This window comes from Syngnathoides biaculeatus, chromosome 10 (genome assembly GCF_019802595.1).
Source record: "Syngnathoides biaculeatus isolate LvHL_M chromosome 10, ASM1980259v1, whole genome shotgun sequence".
NCBI lineage: Eukaryota > Metazoa > Chordata > Actinopteri > Syngnathiformes > Syngnathidae > Syngnathoides > Syngnathoides biaculeatus.
Window position 1 is genome coordinate 5,074,512 of NC_084649.1, and position 19,156 is coordinate 5,093,667.

General features: G+C 41.5%; 2 protein-coding genes across 29 annotated transcripts in view; both read right to left on the bottom strand.

The window, feature by feature from the left end:
* Positions 1–1,683, bottom strand: part of arhgap46a (Rho GTPase activating protein 46a) — a 53,075-nt gene extending 51,392 nt beyond the window's left edge. For 3 of the 9 annotated variants that reach the window (XM_061832088.1, XM_061832090.1, XM_061832089.1), the window contains exon 1: positions 1,397–1,683. In XM_061832088.1, coding sequence (XP_061688072.1) covers positions 1,397–1,410 — 14 coding nt within the window. In that variant the 5' untranslated portion in view covers positions 1,411–1,683. The remainder of the gene's footprint in view (positions 1–1,396) is intronic. The other 6 variants (XM_061832092.1, XM_061832091.1, XM_061832086.1 and 3 more) reach the window with 2 other exon arrangements.
* Positions 1,684–2,148: 465 nt separating this feature from the next.
* Positions 2,149–19,156, bottom strand: part of sulf2a (sulfatase 2a) — an 82,493-nt gene continuing 65,485 nt past the window's right edge. For 19 of the 20 annotated variants that reach the window (XM_061831751.1, XM_061831755.1, XM_061831744.1 and 16 more), the window contains 13 exons: positions 18,558–18,614; positions 18,309–18,438; positions 17,641–17,848; positions 15,550–15,808; positions 15,328–15,424; positions 15,164–15,258; positions 14,574–14,633; positions 14,331–14,494; positions 6,741–6,883; positions 6,499–6,607; positions 6,371–6,404; positions 5,963–6,016; positions 2,150–3,787 (listed from right to left, as the gene is read on the bottom strand). In XM_061831751.1, coding sequence (XP_061687735.1) covers positions 3,757–3,787; positions 5,963–6,016; positions 6,371–6,404; positions 6,499–6,607; positions 6,741–6,883; positions 14,331–14,494; positions 14,574–14,633; positions 15,164–15,258; positions 15,328–15,424; positions 15,550–15,808; positions 17,641–17,848; positions 18,309–18,438; positions 18,558–18,614 — 1,441 coding nt within the window. In that variant the 3' untranslated portion in view covers positions 2,150–3,756. Of the gene's footprint in view, positions 3,788–5,962; positions 6,017–6,370; positions 6,405–6,498; positions 6,608–6,740; positions 6,884–14,330; positions 14,495–14,573; positions 14,634–15,163; positions 15,259–15,327; positions 15,425–15,549; positions 15,809–17,640; positions 17,849–18,308; positions 18,439–18,557; positions 18,615–19,156 lie in introns of all 20 variants that reach the window. The other variant, XM_061831760.1, reaches the window with a different exon arrangement.

Consider the following 19,156-nt stretch of genomic DNA (forward strand, 5'->3'; position numbering starts at 1 on the left):
GTATATTTCCCCCGTGTTTGCATGGGTTTTCTTGCACATTCCATAAACACAAATGTTAGGTTCATTGAAGATGAAAATACCTTTGCCTCCAAGGATACAGGCCACTTTGGAATATACATATTTTTTAATTAAAAGACACTAAAAACAATTATCAAGTAATCTAGATTACATTGATGTTACTACTTTGAAAACGGCTCCATCACAGCTTTCTGTGAAAGATTATTAGGCAAATATTTGAAGATTATTCAGATTTTTTGGTGGCCCTCGGTCCTGCGACCCACTAAAACAGATCCATCCACTCATCTACTTAGGGGCAGTCGAATTACAACTCCAAAACAACAGCAACTTTCAGAAGTAACTTGCTGATCATTAATGTCCACACATCGGACCCTGACATTTCACAGAAAGTCGAGGACACCATCTTTGCTTCTGAAATGCACATAATTTTCACTTTCTTAATACAGTACTTCAGTCACCGTCCTGCAGATAAACCGTGTTACTATTTTAGTTGTACCGTACATAGTTTCTTTGCATAGCAGCAGAGCTAAATATAAAACTAATATATTAGTAGTTGTTGTCAAGAGAGGACGTGGGTCTCCGAACTACCACACTTCTGACACCGTTACTTTTCATGTAGTACCCCACAACTTTTTAACTTTTTTGTGGTGTTGTGGGCTATGTTGAATTGTTATGTTTAGTATGTACTGGACAGCTTAAAAAAAATGGGACAACCCTGCTCTAAACTGTCCATAGGTGTGAATTTGTCAAGAAAGAGCTACATAAATGGATGGACAGATATTTCACATCAAACAACAGGATCATTGCACAGCTCTGAAGCATCTTAAAAAAAATTAACAAAAAAAAAAAACCTGAGTTTGAAAACATCCAGAGTAGAGTCTGAGGAAACTGCCATGTGGGGAACATCAAACCTGCAGCCCGAGCAATTCGCAGTTGCAATGCCCCATTAGACGTGTCACTTTAAGCTATTCTAGTGGCAAATGGCTTGGCAACATTTGCCTACCATTTTGGTTGGCGCTCTTTAAAACAAACCGAGAAAAATTACTTGGGCAAACGGCGAACTGCTTCAATAAAAGTGTCTAATGTTACGAGGTTACTCGTTAAACAGCTATTTTTACCGGGTCCCCCACGAAAGCAATAAGAAAAAATACAGCATGAAATGCTGTACGTTCAAAGAAGAACTAACGTCACAGTTAAATTGGTCATAAACGGAATTAGCAACAACCAGGTTCTTTCTTCAATTATTGGACATATTGTGAAAATACAGTACAAGAAAAGAATCTAGTGTGATTTGCTCCTGTGGCGGCAAGACGACAAAAGTTTCTCGAGTCAACTTCTGCTCGCTTCTTATGGAGTTACATGAAGCAAAAAAACTTACCTAGTCCCGGCCATTTTCTTCACATTTTCAAAAGGCTCGCAAATGCAGGTTAAAACGATGACTGCACCCGAGTCCTGGTGATGAACTTCGTCGTTACACGAAGATCACCGAGCGGTCCGTGTGGGAAGGAGAAGACGGGACAGGCCCGCCTCCACGAGGGAATCGAAAAAACTTGTCTCCGCCCCCGCACGTCAGTCATGGAGGGTGGAGATGGAAATGGAGTCGTGTGGGGTGGATTGGTTACTCGCTGTCCCAACAGCCGGCCTCCGTTGGCTTGATGGTTAGAGAAAACCGAAACGTTATTGTAGGAATGAAGTAACGAAATACGGATTATTACAAAATGCTCCCTTACTTTACTTAAGTAGACTAGACATCTGTAAGTACTTGTTTTTCTGAACACTACATTTTAAAACAGATATTTGTACACCAAGGTGTCAAAAGTAAGAGACTAACAGCCTGTGCACAAGTAGAAGTACAGATGCTGATGGGGGAAAAAAAGGATAAAAGTAGAAGTACGGATTTCACGCGTTAACTTCTGAGAGTACAAACTGTAAATGTCCTAAAATTGTTGTGACTTTCGGCTTGTCCCAACAGGGATTGTTTTTTTTTTTTTTTGGGGGGGGGGGTGTCTTATTATTTTTTTAATGCCTGAAGCTTTTTACTCGACAGCCAAGGCAGTTTAAATATTCCCCACTCAGGAGGAAGAAAACGATACAACAGATTTGGAGAAGCAAAATATTCCCCATCCATGGCTTTTTATTCGAGAGAAGTGTTTGATGTTGACTACAAGAATGATTTGTGGCGAATAAAACATTGCTTATAATTGGCACTAAAAATTATTTACTTTGTTAAAAACTCAAGTACAATTCAGAGTCAGTAGTTTAAAAATAACTTTTAATACTTTGAACAGACTTTTTAACGCACAAGTGTGTTTACTTCTACTACGTAGAGTGGAAGTACACTGTATTTGTGCCACCTCGACTAATTTGTTAACCTTCTGCTACCCAGATTTGACTAGAGACCTGGTTGCTAAGCAACGCAGCGAGGAGTTTCGCATTGTCAAATTTTAATTTCAAATATCACAATTCCAAAGTGATATGTTCCCAATTTAACACAATTATATAACAAATACTGTACATTAAAATCGAAAACAATCTTCCGACTTTTCAGCCAGGAGTTACCGTGCGGACAAACAGTGACCCCTGCCGGACATTGATCAGTGTTGTCATGTTTTGGTCGAAACACTTTATTCACAATTACTGTACTGTCAGCACTAATGTCTACAGCCTGCTCAGAAAACAAAATTGAACAAACTAAAAAAAAAAGCTGTCTTAAAATCACATGAACATTTACATAACACCTCTGTGCGGTTCCTCTGGCACATAATAAACATTATAGGTTGATGTCTTCACAGTGTATCCTTATAAGTGCTTTTCTCATGTAAAGAAGCAAAAGGACAATCTACATTCCTCTTGATAGTAGTCAATTTGTTTCAACCCACACTATGAGGTCCGCCTCTTCAGTATTATAAAAATATTGTAAACATTTATATCAATTGCACAACATACATTCAATTACAAACTTGTACTGTACAGCAAGTTTACTTCTGTATGGTTATCCTGTAGCACCATATAGCAGGCTAGATTGAGACATCTACTGTGCAGTATTGTCGTTACAAAGGATAAAATAAATGGCATTAATAATATACATTCTGCCAACTATCAAATATTTTGGACTGGTTGAATGGACGGGCTTGTTAGGACCTTTTTCAAAAAGTGTCAAGTGGAGATGTGTTCAAGGAGAGCGATCAAAAAAACTCACTCATCACTTCTCCGAGGAGGATGATTCATTGAGAACATTCATTATTAAAGTAAAGTTCAGCTATGATACAAAAGATAATGGTCACGTTTGTACTGAGCGGACTTAAAAGTTCACACCATATTCATGTACAGACACATTTGTACAGACACTCACATGTCTGCACGGCCATGGATCATATGATTTAGGTTTTAAGCATGAGTAACTTGTATGAGTAGCAGCAGAGTTGACGGCACAATCCACTTCAGTCCAGTGTCACAGGGATGAAAGTTGATTAAAGCTAATACTTATCTACAAACAGTGAAACTGAGTGGCTGTGCATTATACGTACAGTCAGCATCCACTTCATGGTGGTGGATCTTTAGCCCAGAATGAAATGTGGGAAGAACAATTGATAATGACATCGGCGTACGGGCTTCCTCTCAGTCTCTTCATGTCTCTTGCCTGGGTGCGGGCCACTGTAATAAATTAAAACCCAAACTAACGACGTCATCAGAGTGTGTCAGGGCTGCCTCTTGTGGTTGGGAATGGGAAACATTTGGTTAACCCACCCAACCGTCCCAAATCTGCCCCCTGTCAAGAGAACACAGCAAATTAATCTGTGGCAGTGGTTGTCACTGAAAAGTAGGCCTCCAGCTGATGTCTGTTCCTGCTAAGGTGGAGAAATTAAGAAATGAGACGTGAGTCAACTATGAAACATGACATCTGCATTGAAACTGTTTCAATGGAAAAAAAAGAGGGCGTTTAGATGTTTGCAATGCAGGTAAAAATGGAGTGAGGAGTGTGGAAAGCTATTTCAGTATTTATTTAATATCCCACTTGTGTACCGAATTTTCTGTGTACTAGTACAATCTCTGTCATTGCTACAAAGGTAAGTAGAACAAGGATGTAGTTTTAGAATGACTGTCATACTCGTGACATTTTTTTGAAAACAGTGATGCCTCAAGATTTGAGTTACAAGTTACTTGTGATTCGAGCCATCGCTCTCCAAATAGTTTTACATTATCCCACAAGTAAAAATTGGAGCGCTGATTGGTAGCAGACCAGTTCAGGGTATAGTACGCTTCTTGCCCTGAGGTCAACTAAGACAGTCTCCTTGCCCCGCGATCCTAACCAGGATAAGCGCTATTGAAAATGGATTGATGATAGCACTAAATGCAATTCACTACACAAAAAAAAAGCCTTTTTGCAGTTTAATGCCACTCTGTTTAAGTTTAGTGTCGAAGTGAACAGAAAACTTCATTGTGCATTTGAAACAACCAGACAATTTGCCTTCTGCTAGCTTAAAAATAGCACACAATGCAAACTGCCACACACACACAAACAAATGGCATCGAAAGTCACAGTTACAACCCTTTAAGCAAAAACTATTTGAAAACAAACGATGCATCAATGTTTGTAGACATGCATCACAAAGGCTTTCATATACAGTGGGTACGGAAAGTATTCAGACCCCCTTAAAGATTTCACTCTGTTATGTTGCAGCCATTTGGGAAAGTCATTTACCGATAAGTCCATTTTTCCCCCCTCAGCAAGATGCACAAAGTACCCGATTTTGACAAATAAAATTGAATTGTTGAAATGATTGCAGAGGGGGGAAAAAGAGAAAAAAGAATTTAAGTGATTTCACAAATGGCTGGAGTATAAGAAAGAGTGAAAAATTTAAGGGGTCTGAATACCTTTCATACACACTGTATTCTTTATCCTCTGATATCACTCTTGTTTACTGAGTCACTTATACTCGTACTTGTGAAAGTCGACCGCTATTATCGTGCCCGCACCATTGGTCAGGTTGCACTCACCAGGAGTTGCATTGAAATAATTTTATATATATAAAATTATTATTAGAGTATGTGCAGCACGGTGGATCAGCTGGAAAGCATTGGCCTCACAGTTCTGAGGACCCGGGTTCGATCCCGACCCTCCCTGTTTGGAGTTTGCATGTTCTCCCCGTGCCTGCTTTGGTTTTCTCCGGGCGCTCCGGTTTCCTCCCACATCCCAAAAAACATGCAACATTAATTGGACACTCTAAATTGCCGCTAGGTGTGAATGTGAGCGCGGCTGTTTTCTCTATGTGCCCTATGAGGCATCGAGTTCATGGTGTATCCCGTCTCCTGCCCGTTGACAGCTGGGATAGGTGCCAGCACCCCCGCGACCCTTGTGAGGATAAGCGGTTAAGAAAATGGATGGATATTACAGTATGCTAGGTTCCTTATCAAAAAACAAATTACAAAAATGTATGCTGTTTTTTGGGGGGGAGGCTGGAATGGATTCATGGCACTTCCGTTCATTTCAATTGGAAAAGATGATTTCGGATATGAGTGTTTCAGGTCACGAGTGCGATCACAGATCGAATTAAACTCTTATCTTACAGCACCACTGTACTGAATGATATTCTGTACACTAGTAGAATGAGTGGGTGCGCTAATAAAACAACTACGTTACAAACTATGCACAAGTTGCCATCTGTATGGAACTAGTATTACGACTGAAGTGCTTGATGTCAAGTAGAAGAATGCTATAATGTCACTAGGAGTACTAGTTGCACACAGCTGTCAAGTAGTACACAGCATTGCCTCGCTTGTAACAGTCAGTCTACTAGTGAATTTTCTTTGTACTCTATTGACAAAGAGCATACTAGTAAATGGAGAATTCAGGGCACTCATAGGATATGGAATAAACGCTCAGACAGGTTGCCATAGGTGCTTGGCATGATACAAGGAAACAGATGGCTTATAACAAACTCACAGTGACTTGGACGATGGTTTCTTCACTTTTGGCCTCTTTCGACGATAAACCGGTCTGAAGCATGCACAGCACGATAACGTGCAGAGCAAATGCATGTAAACAAACACACAGGTATAAACACAGACACACACGTACACACATACACGCATGCACACAAACAGACACACACACAAACAGCAGAAATTAGAAATTACATGTCATTATGAGAATATATTCTTAGGTTTCTGCTTCTGGATACTCAAAAAGGCTTTGTTTGGGAGTCATGGGAGTTGCAACTTCTGTAATTTGAGTAGGAAAACAACTGAAGACACCAGGGAAGCTGAAACCTTCCTGAGTTCTTATTGTAACCTGAATTCCATCTGCCGGGTTTGTGAAAGTAATCAGAAGGAAGGCTGGGGAAAAAAATACCTGTATTCACTGAAGTAGTTTCGCTCCTTGCCTCCTGAAAAAAATGTCAGAAAGATTAGTTTCACACTGACATGACTGGAGATGTTTTAATCCATCAAATTTGCCTCCAGGGGTCCTTGTACGCTCACCCCTTTCAGGGTTGCACTGCTTGTGTCCCTTGCAACCCCGTAATTCCATTAGTTGTTGATGCATCGAATTCAAAGCATTGCGGTCGAGGGTGCTGACAGCATTAATCAGCTGCAGGAATAACACAAAATTAACTCTACTTTATACATAACAATGAGACTATGACAAACAAATCTGGAGTCTCCACATGGAAATTCTGATTGCGTGCAGATGAACATAGAATGTGCAACTGGAGAAAGAATACCTGATATGGATCAGTGTTGAGGTCAAAATACTCCAGGAAACCAGTTGCAAATTCACAGAACAGGAAGTTGTGTGTGTCATTGATGGTCCTCAGACACCAGTAGGTATTGTTGTTGGCACTGGTACATGCACAGAATGGGCCCACTGAGGTAGGGAGTGTACAGAGAAGTGGAAAACAGAAGTCACAACTGTGTTCCCAACTATTGTTTTTTTTTCATAACTGTCCTGGGATCTACAGTTACTATATATAGGCCACTTTTCCAACAAACACGTACAATATCTGAGGTGACAGGTTCATGCATTCATCTGTCTACTGTAGTTAACTAACTAATGGGGCAGCGGAACCAAGCCCTGCCATGAATGTCAGAAGCGCGAATAATTTGCGTCCCTCAAAAAGGTCCAGAATTACCTAAAGGTGGTGACAAAGTACTATTTTGTCTAAATGTTGTCTTCAACTCACCTCATCAGTGTTCTCCGATTTCAATAAGCCACAAGATGGTAGCAATGAAGAAATGTTGCCCCCGAAGTTCACAAATAAGTGGATTTGTAAATGCTGACCCCAAATTAGACTGTATTGTCAAAAGTCTTCACTCACCTGCTTTGACTCAGATATGAATTTAAGTGACATCCCATTCTTAATCAATAGGGTTTACTATGGCATTGGGCCACTCTCATCAATTATAACATCTTGAACTTTTCTGGAATGGCTTTCCTCAAGGTTTAGGAGTGTGTTTATGCCATTTATGACTATTATTCGAGGAGCATATTTGTTACACACTAATGTTGGACAAGAGGGCCAGTATCCGCTCCAATTCATCCCAAACTGTTCTACAGGGTTGAGGTCAGTATTGTGTAGGTCAGTCAAGTTCATCCACATCAAACTCTCTCGTCCATGAGTTTACAAACTTGATTTGTGCGCTGATGCACAGTCATTGGCCGACGCAACCTGAAGCTGAACATGCTCATGCTCAGATGATCGTGGATTACAGGAGGTATCCTTCCCCACAAGCTACGGCTCACATGATCCGACTGCCCTGCACCAACCGAAACTCGAGTGTACGCCAATTTTATCGGCCTGATCGTTATCTTCTTATAATTGGCAAGTTATTCTGATTATCTGATTGGCTAACCCTAACCCTACTGTCAAAATCCGCTGATCTGATCAATGACGTCATTGATCGGTTCCCCAAAAGACATTTACTCTGCGTCGCAAACATGCAAATTATATGTGAATCCAAAAGCTAGCTTATTTAACTATAGTAGCATTTATAGAGTTTTTGTCAATGTCTGTTGACGTAGTACTGTAAATAGCTGACCACTGATAAAGTGACTGAAGAAAAACACGTCGGCAGTAAGGGACAGACAACAAGCCTTAGACAGCACGTAATGTACAAAACAAATTTGCTCTCACATTTGTACAATATCAGACTACTGCTATAAAATCCTGGATTCCAATACCACCGCATCCCATCTTTTATGATCATTAGGCTTTTTCTTGTCAACTCAAATGTGACTGGATACACACGTAACCATGGCGACGAGCACACGGGTGGATCGCACCGGCTGTATTATGAGGACAAAATGGAGAAAAACGTGTGTTGCTGGTCACTGGTGCTCAGAGAATACAAATTAAAAGCTTGCTTGGGGTATGTTCACATACTTTTAGTACGACGTGGCTCGAAAGTGGCGGCTTGGTGGAGCAACTGGTTAAGCGTTGGCCTCACAATTGACCCCTCCGTAGAAATTGCGTCATCCGTGTCGCTGACCAATCAGAGGCCAGAGATCTGCATAAACTACGCACCTTTTTGGGACCAACAGTTTTCTCAGACTACGCTGCATGGTCCAGTATAGCTTCTGTTGGCGTTTTATCGCGTATTTTGGTTCTTTAACAATAGATATGGTTAAGAGGTGTAGTCACGGACTTTATAATAGTGACGACAGGTATCCTGAAAGGCTAGTTGGTGGAGTTCAATTCGTACCCTTTTCAAAACCGAAGACCCAGTACGAAAAATGTCTTCGATGGATCAAACTTTGAGGAAGACCGCATTATCAACTGAATCCATCTAAAATCAACCGGAACAGAAGACCGAGTACGAAAAATGTCTGTCCTATATTTGATTTTCAATACATGTCTCATATAAATGAATTAGCAGTTCTTCGCTTGCATAATATAGCTACGATTGACACACTTGATCTGTGTTGAGCGATATTTTGCGATGATCTGACTGCACAAACGTGTCCCTTTGTTCGCGGCTAATTAGCTAAGCTAAACCGGACTAGCAGTCCTAAAAGCCTTCGACGTGCACCGAGACACCAAGACTGAAGGAAGGATGCTTGAGGACAATAAAGTAGTGATTGTCGTACTCGGTCGGGACTTACGTAGGTTCGGCACTAATTCAAGAATAATTATTGAGGGGAGCGCGTGACGTTACACAAAGAAAACGAGAGAAACAACTCGTAAATCAAGCCTCGCCTTCTTCTTTTCCTTCATACGGCGGTTCACAAACGGCTATACAGATACATATACAGATTCTGCACACAAGTGTGATATGTAACACGAAAATAGGAAACTGTCAATGACGAATTCGTCTTTGGGTTATAATATATTATATTATGTGGCTTCTCGGTCTTCCTCTGACTCTGGAAAGATCTCGAGCTAATATCAATGGTTTCTCCGTCGATATGCATGTAAATACCATTGAAATACCCCTCGCTGAAATACTTGAAGCCCTGCTGTCTGCTTTTCAACGATATTTCACTGTTAGCTAAGAATGCGAGTGAGAAATCAGCCGGTAAATCGGACAGTTTCGCTCTATTCTTTTCTTGCTGCGCCGCCCTTTTTGCTAATTGTTTGTCTGACGTAGGCGCACGTGGCGTGATGTCACTTCAGGAGGCGTGGTTAAGTGCCCTGTACGAGGGGTCAATTCTTAGGACTGAGGTTCAATTCCTGGCCCCCCGTGTGTGTGTGGAGTTTGAATGTTCTCCCCGTGCCTGCATGGGTTTTCTCCGGCATTCCGGATTCCTCCCACTTCCCAAAAACATGCATTAATTGGGGACTCTAAATTGCCCCTAGGTATGATTGTAAGTACGACTGTTGTCCCTGTCTGTGTGCCCTGTGATTGGCTGGCAACCAGGTCTAAGTGTTCCCCGCCTCCTGCCCGATTATAACTGGGATAGGCTCCAGCACTCCCAAGACCCTTGTGAGGATAAGCGGGTCAGAAAATGAATGGATGGCTTGCAAGCAGGCAAAAAAACATGTAGCTGAGCAACTAGTGCTAGTGTTCGTGCTAGTGTTTGTATGTAAACATGCTCCTCTAAAGCAGGGCTCTCCAACTAGTGGCCTGCGGGCCATTTGTGTCCCATGAGACGAGATTTTGTGGCCATCACCTTAATATGAAAGTTTGTTGGTGGGGCTTTCAACTTTTAGAAATGGCACCTTTACAGTGTTGTGTGTGGAGCAGATGAACCGACCAATCACGGTGGGGTGTATGGCTTTTAGGCCCTGACATCAACCAGGCCTCATGCAAACAAAGAGATATTTTTCAATGAGTAAACGTTACAGCAGCGTTGCCTTGGAGTTTTATTTGTAGCTTCGGACACAATTGGTTTACACATGCATCCTTGTTGATTTTATTTTGTGTTAACAATTTCAAAAGAACTTTGAAAAGATTGGATTTTTTTTAAATTTCAAATTGAAATTGCATGTACGTGAATGTGTGCCAAGACTGCGGCCCAGCCTCAGCCAGACTCTGCCTCTAGCGTCCACAAGGTAAATTGAATTTGAGACCCCTGCTCTAAAGTTTTGTTCTGGATTAAGTAATTTCATTCTGCTCATTCTGTTCTTCATACTCAACATATACTGTATGTCATACTAAGGTGGCACCAACTACCGGAGACAAATTCCTTCTGTGTTGTTCCATACTTGACCAATTAAGCTGATTCTGATTCCAATCAAGAAATTTAATTGCAGTAAGGTAGCACTCATTATTTCTGTCATTTTGTAATGTTGGTTTGGCTTGACTGGTTAGAATACATGAGCAGTGAATTCCAACTTTGATGAAGCCAAGGCCTCCTCTTCAAAGATGAAGAAGAGGAGCAAAGTGAATTCTTTGGCAGAACGATAAGACAAAAACACAGAGCCTACAACTGCGTATAGGGACTTCGAATGATGACAGGAAAACGAAGAAGTGGGACACTGAGAGGACTGAGGAGATGCAAAAGGAATACAGTACATTGAGATGTGACACAGGGCAAAGATAGAAGTGCCAAACGCTAAACAAGAGGCATTTGACGACATGTACACCAGGTTGGACACGAAAGAAGGAGAAAAGGATCTCTAAATGTTAGCCAGAGAGAGATGGGGAAGATGTGCAGCAGGTTAGGGTGATTAAGGATAGAGACGGGAATGTGTTGTGTGCTAAATAGATGGAAACGATACTTTGAGAAATTGGTGAATGAAGAAAATGAGAGAGAAGGAAGCGTAGAAGAGAGTGGTGGACCACGAAGTGGCAATCATTAGTAAGGGGGAAATTAGAAAAGCATTAGAGAGGATGAAAATGGAAATAGACTTGCTCCTGATGACAAACCTGATGAGGTATGGAAGCATATTAGGGAGGTGGCTGTGGAGTTTTTGACCAACGTGTTTAACAGAATATTACCAAGTGAGAAGATGCCTGTGAAGACTATTTTACTTTTATTGGACTTGCATTATTTGCTTAAATATGACCTTATACATTTAATCAATGGATAAAGTGTTGCCCATTTGCTAATCAGACAAGGATGTGTTGTGGAGCCGGTGGTTGTCCTTGATCTTTGTACGCAGAAAACCGGCTGATAAGGAGCGGAAAGTTACCATCCCGGCCCTGGATCTGACTGCGTGGGGGCCACTTTTACCATGGACCCATACATATAAAAAACCTCGTGTTACTGGGCAGCCTTTGTCTTCTTCTTGGCTATCCTGCCAGAAGACACACATCTCGTGTGCGGCAGATACCTAGATAAGACCCGGACGTCTGTACTGCACATTCCTTTGTAATAAATCCATTTGCTGTCAACTTTTACTAATCATTGGTCATATCTTCCTCGACTCGTGAATACTCGCAGGACTCGCAAATCCCTACACCTGAAAAATGTCGGAAAAGTGTGCTAGTTCCCATTTGTAAGAACAAACGTCAAGTGCAGAGCTGTGGGAACTACAGAGGAATAAAACTGATGAGCCACACAATGTCGTTATGGGAAAGAGTAGTGGAAACTATACTCAGGAAAGAAGTAAGTATCTGTGACCAACAGTATGGTTTCATGTCTACAAAGAATACGAGAGAGGCATTTTTTTGCCTTGAGGATGTCAATGATGGAAGTTGAAGATCAGAATTACACTGTCTTCGTCGGTCTAGAGCAACCCTATGACAGAGTACAAACAGAGGAACTAAACTATCTTAAACTAGTACAGGACATGTATGAGAGTAGCAGAACAATGCTGAGCTGTGTCATAGGTGTGTCAGAAGACTTTAAGGGGCATCAGGGATCAGCTCTGAACCCTTTTCTGTTTGCAGTTGTAATGGATAGGCTGACAGATGTGGTTAGACTGGAATCCTTCTTGGACCATGATTTTCGCAGATGACATTGTGATCTTCAGTGAAAGCACTGAGCAGATGGAGAAACAATTAAATAGAGGGAAGCATGCACTGGAAAGGAGAGGAGTGAAGATTAGCCGAAGTACGAAAGAATATATGTGCATAAATGCAAGGGTTGGGGACGGTGAAGCTAAAGGGGGAAGAGATAGTGAGGGTGGATGACTTCAAATACTTGTGGTCAATAATCCAGAGCAGTGGTGAGTGTGGCAAGGAAGTGAAGAAACTGGTTCAAACAGGTTGGAACAGCTGGCGCAAGGTGTCTGGTGTGTTATGTGACAGAGGAATCTCTGTTCGGATGAAGGGCAAAGTTTATAAAACAGTGGTGTACAGCCATGATGTACAGATTGGGGATGGGAGCACCAAAGGGACAACAGGAAGCAATGCTGCAGGTGGCAGAAATGAAAAGGTAGAGGTTCTCGCTCGGCATCAGCAGGTTGGATAGGATTAGAAATGAGTTCATTAGAGGGACAGCCATCGTTAGATATTTTGGAGACAAAGGGAGAGAGAGCAGATGATTGATGGTTTGGACACATACAGAGGAGAGAGAGTAAAAATATTGGTAGAAGCTTGGTGAGGAAGGAGCTACCAGGCAAGAAAGAAAGAGGAAGACCAAAGAGAAAGTTGATGGATGTTGTGAGTGAAGATATGAGAGCACTGAGTGTTAGAGAGGAAGATGCAGGAGATAGGCTTACATGGAAAAAGATAACATGCTGTGGCGACCCCTAACGGGACAAGGTGAAAGGAAAAAATGGAGTAAGGTATATTTTACAATTAAAAATCTCATGGCACACAAACAAAAAAAAAGATGTTCCAAAAAGTAGGTACATTAATTAGTATATGTACTTACTGCCATCTTATATAGGATCATTAATGAGTTCTGCTTGTCAACCATGCCACACTGGCATAAATAGATGACCAAATATATATTATTTATTGTAAATTGCCAAAAATGTATATACAATAAATGAGCAGGTCATTTACAGTAAACAGACACATTCCTCCATCTTATGATCAGCCTGAATATCATTTCAAACACGTTGTCGAAACAAGTTCAAGTTCTTGGGAATTACAGTCTCTTAGGACCTGAACTGGGAGACCAACATCAACCTCGTCAAAAAAGTCCAGCAGGGTATGTACTTCTTGGGGCTTCTAAGGAAGCACGGGCTGCCATTGGAGCTCCTGAGGAGGTTCGACACAGCGGTCATCGAATCAGTCTTATGTTCATTCATCACAGTCTGTTTTGGTGCCCCCACAAAGGGGGACAAACTCCGACTGCAACGGACAATTAAAACCATGGAAAATATTGTCTGTAACCCCCCACCCACCCTTGAAGACTTGTACGCTGCTAGAACTAAGACCAGAGCATGCATAATCCTCTTGAACTCTGGTCACCATCCCTTCCAGGTCCTTCCCTCAGGTAGGCACTATCGAACATCGCAAACTAAAACAACACTAAATTAGTACTGAAGGCATAATTACGGTAAATATTTGCCTGAAGAACACCTCTCATCCATCTTCTTCTTTTCCTTTCAGCTTGTCCCGTTAAGGGTCGCCACAGCGTGTCATCTTAAATGAACGCATATTTGTTTGGCACAGTTTTACGCCGGATGCCCTTCCTGACACAAACCCTCTGCATTTAGCCGGTGAGAGAAGCTTACAGCACCTGATATTCCCAAGCGGTCTGCCATCCAAGTTCTAACCAGGGCCAAACCCGCTAAGCTTGCAAGATCTGACGAGATCGGCGTTCTCAGGGTAGCACAGCCGTAAGTAAGAACACCTCTCATCCATAAATATAAAAATGAAATGAAAAAACAGTAATTATGGCAATAACTGAGTGTCAACAAATGTGTTTTCATGCCATACGCTGTTCATAACCTCGAAATGTTGTATGCCTGGATGGTTGTAAACCAAGTACCCATTGTAATTGAAAGAGTAGAAAGTAGTGTGCAATTTCTTACTTGTCCAGAAGGGAGCAGTCTGCCAGTGATGATTGTCATGGGTGAAGCAAGTAAGGCCAGGCATGCTGCAGGTGTCATTATTCTGGAGCCTTTTCAGGAATTTCCGGAGTTTCTTCCTGCGCTTCTGGTCCTTCTGCAGCCACTGCGTCTTCTGCTTTGGCGTTCTAATGACAGGAGATTAAAAACTCTAAAACACTGATACCCACTGCTCATTATGCCTCATCGTCAACTAGTAAAATATACCTGAGCGAATGCACACGTCCAGTGCCCAGCATATAATTGTCTTTATTCTTGACCAGATAGCTGTGATGATAAAGATGAATCAGAATCATCTTTATTGACCAAATATTTGAAAAGACTCAAGGAATTTGTCTCCAGTAGTGGAAAATTGTAACCATAAACATTTTGAATAAAAACTTGAGCAATTTGTTACTTATGCCAATAGTCAGTCTCCAGACCTTAACCCTATAGAAGGAGCTGAGACTTTGTACTTCCCAGTGGAAGCCAAGAAACTCGAGTTTCTGTTAAAGAGTGTGGGCCAAAATTCCTCCTGAGCTGTATGCACACCTGGTCACCATCTCCCAAAAACATTTCATCGCTGTGTTTGCTAACAAGGTATACATATCACTCGAAGAAATGCACGTTTTGTTAACTTTGTCTTTTTTAGGGCATTTCTGGCTGATGTCCTGTATATTACCTCAATCAGTAAACAATACAAAATAGAAACTTTCTTTGTCAATGAGCAAACTTTGAAATTCAGGAGGGAATTCAATAATTACTGTACTTGTATTTCACCCACTTTACGGGACACGGGAATAGTACCTAATTCTTACCTCGGAGTGTTGCACTGACATTCCTCTGGTCGCACCTGTTTTAAGTGTCCTTTGACCTCGCGTAGGTTCTTTATTTTGGTCTGCAAAGTTTCAATCTATCAAGAACAATAAAGATACAGAGTTAGTCTTTTCTGTGTCAAGAACTACAATAGTTATGACCATACCTCATGCTCAATGTGCATTTTGTGGTCTTTCCATGCCTGAAGGGACTTATAGAGCCCACCATCACATTTCACTGTGTCATTCATTAAAATAGAGCATCTGTCAAGAGCAAACATCAAATATATTTACACTCATCGATTCATGTGAATGATGTCTTACCTACAGTATGGCATGATTCTAGATCACCATAACCTTAAGCACTAGATGCTAGATGATGGACAAACCTGTATGTGACCTTCAGAGAAGCAGGTGGAGTCAGTCTGTTGTCAGTGGTGGGGCTGGCTGTGATTCCCAGACCACTGAACTCTTCACCGTCCTCCTCGTGCCCCACTCCTCTGCCTCTGTCCAAAGTCCAGCTATCGTTCTGAGAGCTTGCAGGATGGTAGGACTCTTCAAGGTCTACAGCGTACATGTCTCCATCTAGCTCAAAGGACACAGAGCGGGACCAACGTTTCCGTGAAGCAGACTTGCTGGATTTGAGCTCTGAAAAGGACAAGACAAAGAAATTGGATCATAACGAAAAACTACATTTTTTAAAAACTATTAAAGAATAAAAATGTGCTTGGAACACTTCATATATTAATTTTCTGAGTCAGCTTTCATTTATGTTACTCATTGGCTCAGCAATTTAAGAAGAAATATTTCGTAAAATTGACATTTTAAATTGTATGGAAACAATTGTGTCTCTGAAGTGCTTGCCCACACTACTAGTATGAGAATAATGTACTAAGTAATCGCCTATTGAATGAAGTAAAATATTTCACATTAAATATACAGTATATGACAGCACAAATACTTGGGGTCAACAATATAGAGCAATGGTGAGTGTGGTACGGAAGTGAAGAAATAGGTCCCTGCAGGTTGGACAGCTGGCGGAAGGTGTCTGGTGTGTTATGTGACAGAAAAGTCTCCGATCAGATGAAGGGCAAAGTTTATAAAACCAGCCATGATGTTCGGATTATAGACAGTGGCGCTGAAGAGACAATGGGAAGCAGAGCTGGACGTGGCAGAAAGTAAGATGTTGAGGTTTTCGCTAGGAGTGAGCAGGTTGGACAGGAATAGAAATTAGCTCATTAGAGGAGCAGCCAAACTTGCACGTTTTGAAGGCAAGGCTAGAGAGAGCAGACTAAGATGGTTTGGACATGTTCAGAGGTGAGAGAGTGAGTATATTGGTAGAAGGGTGCTGAGGATGGAGCTGCCAGGCAAAAGAGTGAGAGGAAGACCAAAGAAAAGGTTGATGGGTGTTGTGAGGGAGGAAATGAGGACAGTGGGTGTTAGAGAAGAAGATGCACAAGATGGGCTTAGATGGAAAACGATGACACGCTGTGGCGACCCCTAACGGGACAAGCTGAAAGGAAAAGAAGATGATAGCACACCACCAAACAACAACGTCAAAAAGTATCTACAGGTACAATCTCATCTCAAGTTAGTCACATATGTATGCATTGCGAAATTGGAACCTGTTTAGTTGAACAGAAAGGTATTGTTCTGTATGTACGTATTATTTACGTGTTATTATCTTAGTGTTCTATAGTGTTGAAGTCAGGATTGTGAAGCCAGTCAAGATGTGTCTTTATGAACTATGATTTGTGCACTGATGCAGTCACGGTGGAACACGATGGGACATCTGCAAACTATTCCCACAAGGTTAGAAAATATTAGCCCCTGAGCTCAAGTGAAAGGAAATCTAAATGGATAATAAAAGATTTTACCCCCTCCTTCTTCCAATATGTCTGTGCATTGATCACAAAGCAAGGCTTAAAGAAAATTCGTTTGGATGAAGTTGACTGCCGTGTTCAGAAACCAGCCCTCAGAACAATAGACCACATTTGGGTTGATTTCGAATGGATAGTGAGCCATGCCTTCATGTCCAATATCAGTGTGTGACCTCACAAATATGATTCTAGAAAAATGAGAACATATTCCCATAAACTCACTCCGAAACCTTGTTGAAAGCCTTCTCACGATCTGAATCTGAATCTGTTACAGTTGCTCGGGGTAATCCAACATCATATTAAATCATATTATTTAGAAATGATCTTCACTTAATATCATCAGTGAATCAAGGCAGGTGAGCAAATACTTTTGGCAATATAGTATATCTTCCTGATGACCACTTGATGGCAGCATTGATGCATCCCTTCTTATTCATGAACCTTCAAACCCTTTTAATTTTTGTTAGCAATAATTACACCACAGAAAGTTTTTCAGGGCAGTGTAAGGACTTTTTAAAACGAAGGACAAAGATCTGAAATAAAAAAAACAGCTTTAACAATAACTCCATAATAGTGAATTATGAAAAAAAAAGTGCTTACTCTTCTTAGAGAGGAGTTTCTTTCGCTTCAGCACGGATGTTCTGAAGCCCAAATTGCCGCAGTTGCAGCTCTCTGCACTTGACAAAGAAGACAGCTGGGGGCCACTGCTGGCCATCAGAGCCTGCATTCGAGGGGCATAGAGACTAGCCACGCCCTTGCACTTATACAGCCGCAGTTTGCCAGATGCGTCCTCCACGCACTGCCACTTCTGAATACCAATAAACCGTGGGAAATGTAATGATGGTGCAGGACTAACAATACTGTGGACAATAATTGAAATTGCAGATACCAGACCACATTCCAATTTCATTATCTGAGCAGCTTAACCTCACAAGGGTCGCAGGAGTACTGGAGCCTATCCCAGCTAACTTCTGGTAGGAGGCGGGGTACACCAAAATTAAAGTCAAAACAAATACACTCAAGGGCTTAATACTGTTCTGTATCTCTCGCACGCACGCACACACACACACACACACACACACACACACACACACACACACACACACACACACACACACACTTTATCTCTCTCTCCAATTTGTCATTGCTTTTGAAGGATTTTATCCACAAATCCTATGAGTACAATGTCTATTATCCTAAAGTATAATGTCAACCAGAGTCATACTACTGTATATGCGACAGACCACGTGGTAATCGTGGTCAGATACCTGTCCCCGTTGTTGACAAGAAGTCTGGTACTCTGCCTTCTGGCACAGCTCTCTGACTCGCTGGTATTTAGGCAGAAAGTTTTCCTCCTGAGCCATTTCCTTCCCATCGGCCCTTTTGTGGAGAGGCTTTCTGCAAGAACAGAATCATAAAACTACCTGGAAGCCATGGATGAAGAGTCTTATATCAGCAGATGACAATGTGTCAAAGGAAAACATGTTAGAAATGTCACAAATTGGAGTAAGACATACCCTCTCTCCACAAGGAAGGAATCTCTCCAACTTTTACCTTTTCTGTTTGAATTGAACCTGTTAGAATAGGAGAACACACACAGAAAGCATTTATTATAAGTGAGAGCAAACACAATTACCTGTATAGTGTTTCCCTAATTAATTACCATACGCTTTCTGTGAATTTACCTAGTGTGTGTGCGTGTGTGTGTGTGCGTGTGTGTCCTCTCACACTCCATATGCACAGGCTCCTAGTGTATAAACCTTTTGGGGATAGCATAAATTAGTTGCAAGTGTTTGGTATTCATAGCAAGACTGTGTTCCACAAAGGCCATTTTACACTGTATTTTCAAAGAGGAGTTATTTTAATTTAAATCGTCTGAGTTTGGCCTTTGTGGTTAGCATGTCTACTTCAAGAAAACATTTGTTAGGTTAGCAGAACACCCTAGGCCGCCATAGTCTATAGGTGTGAATGTGATTGTGGATGGTTGTTTGTATGTGCCATGCGATTGACTGGTTAACAGTACAGGGTGTGCCCTGCCGCTAACCCCAAATCAGATGGGATAGGCTCGAGCTCACCTGTGGGTCTAATGAAAACAAGTGGTTTGGAAAATGGGTGT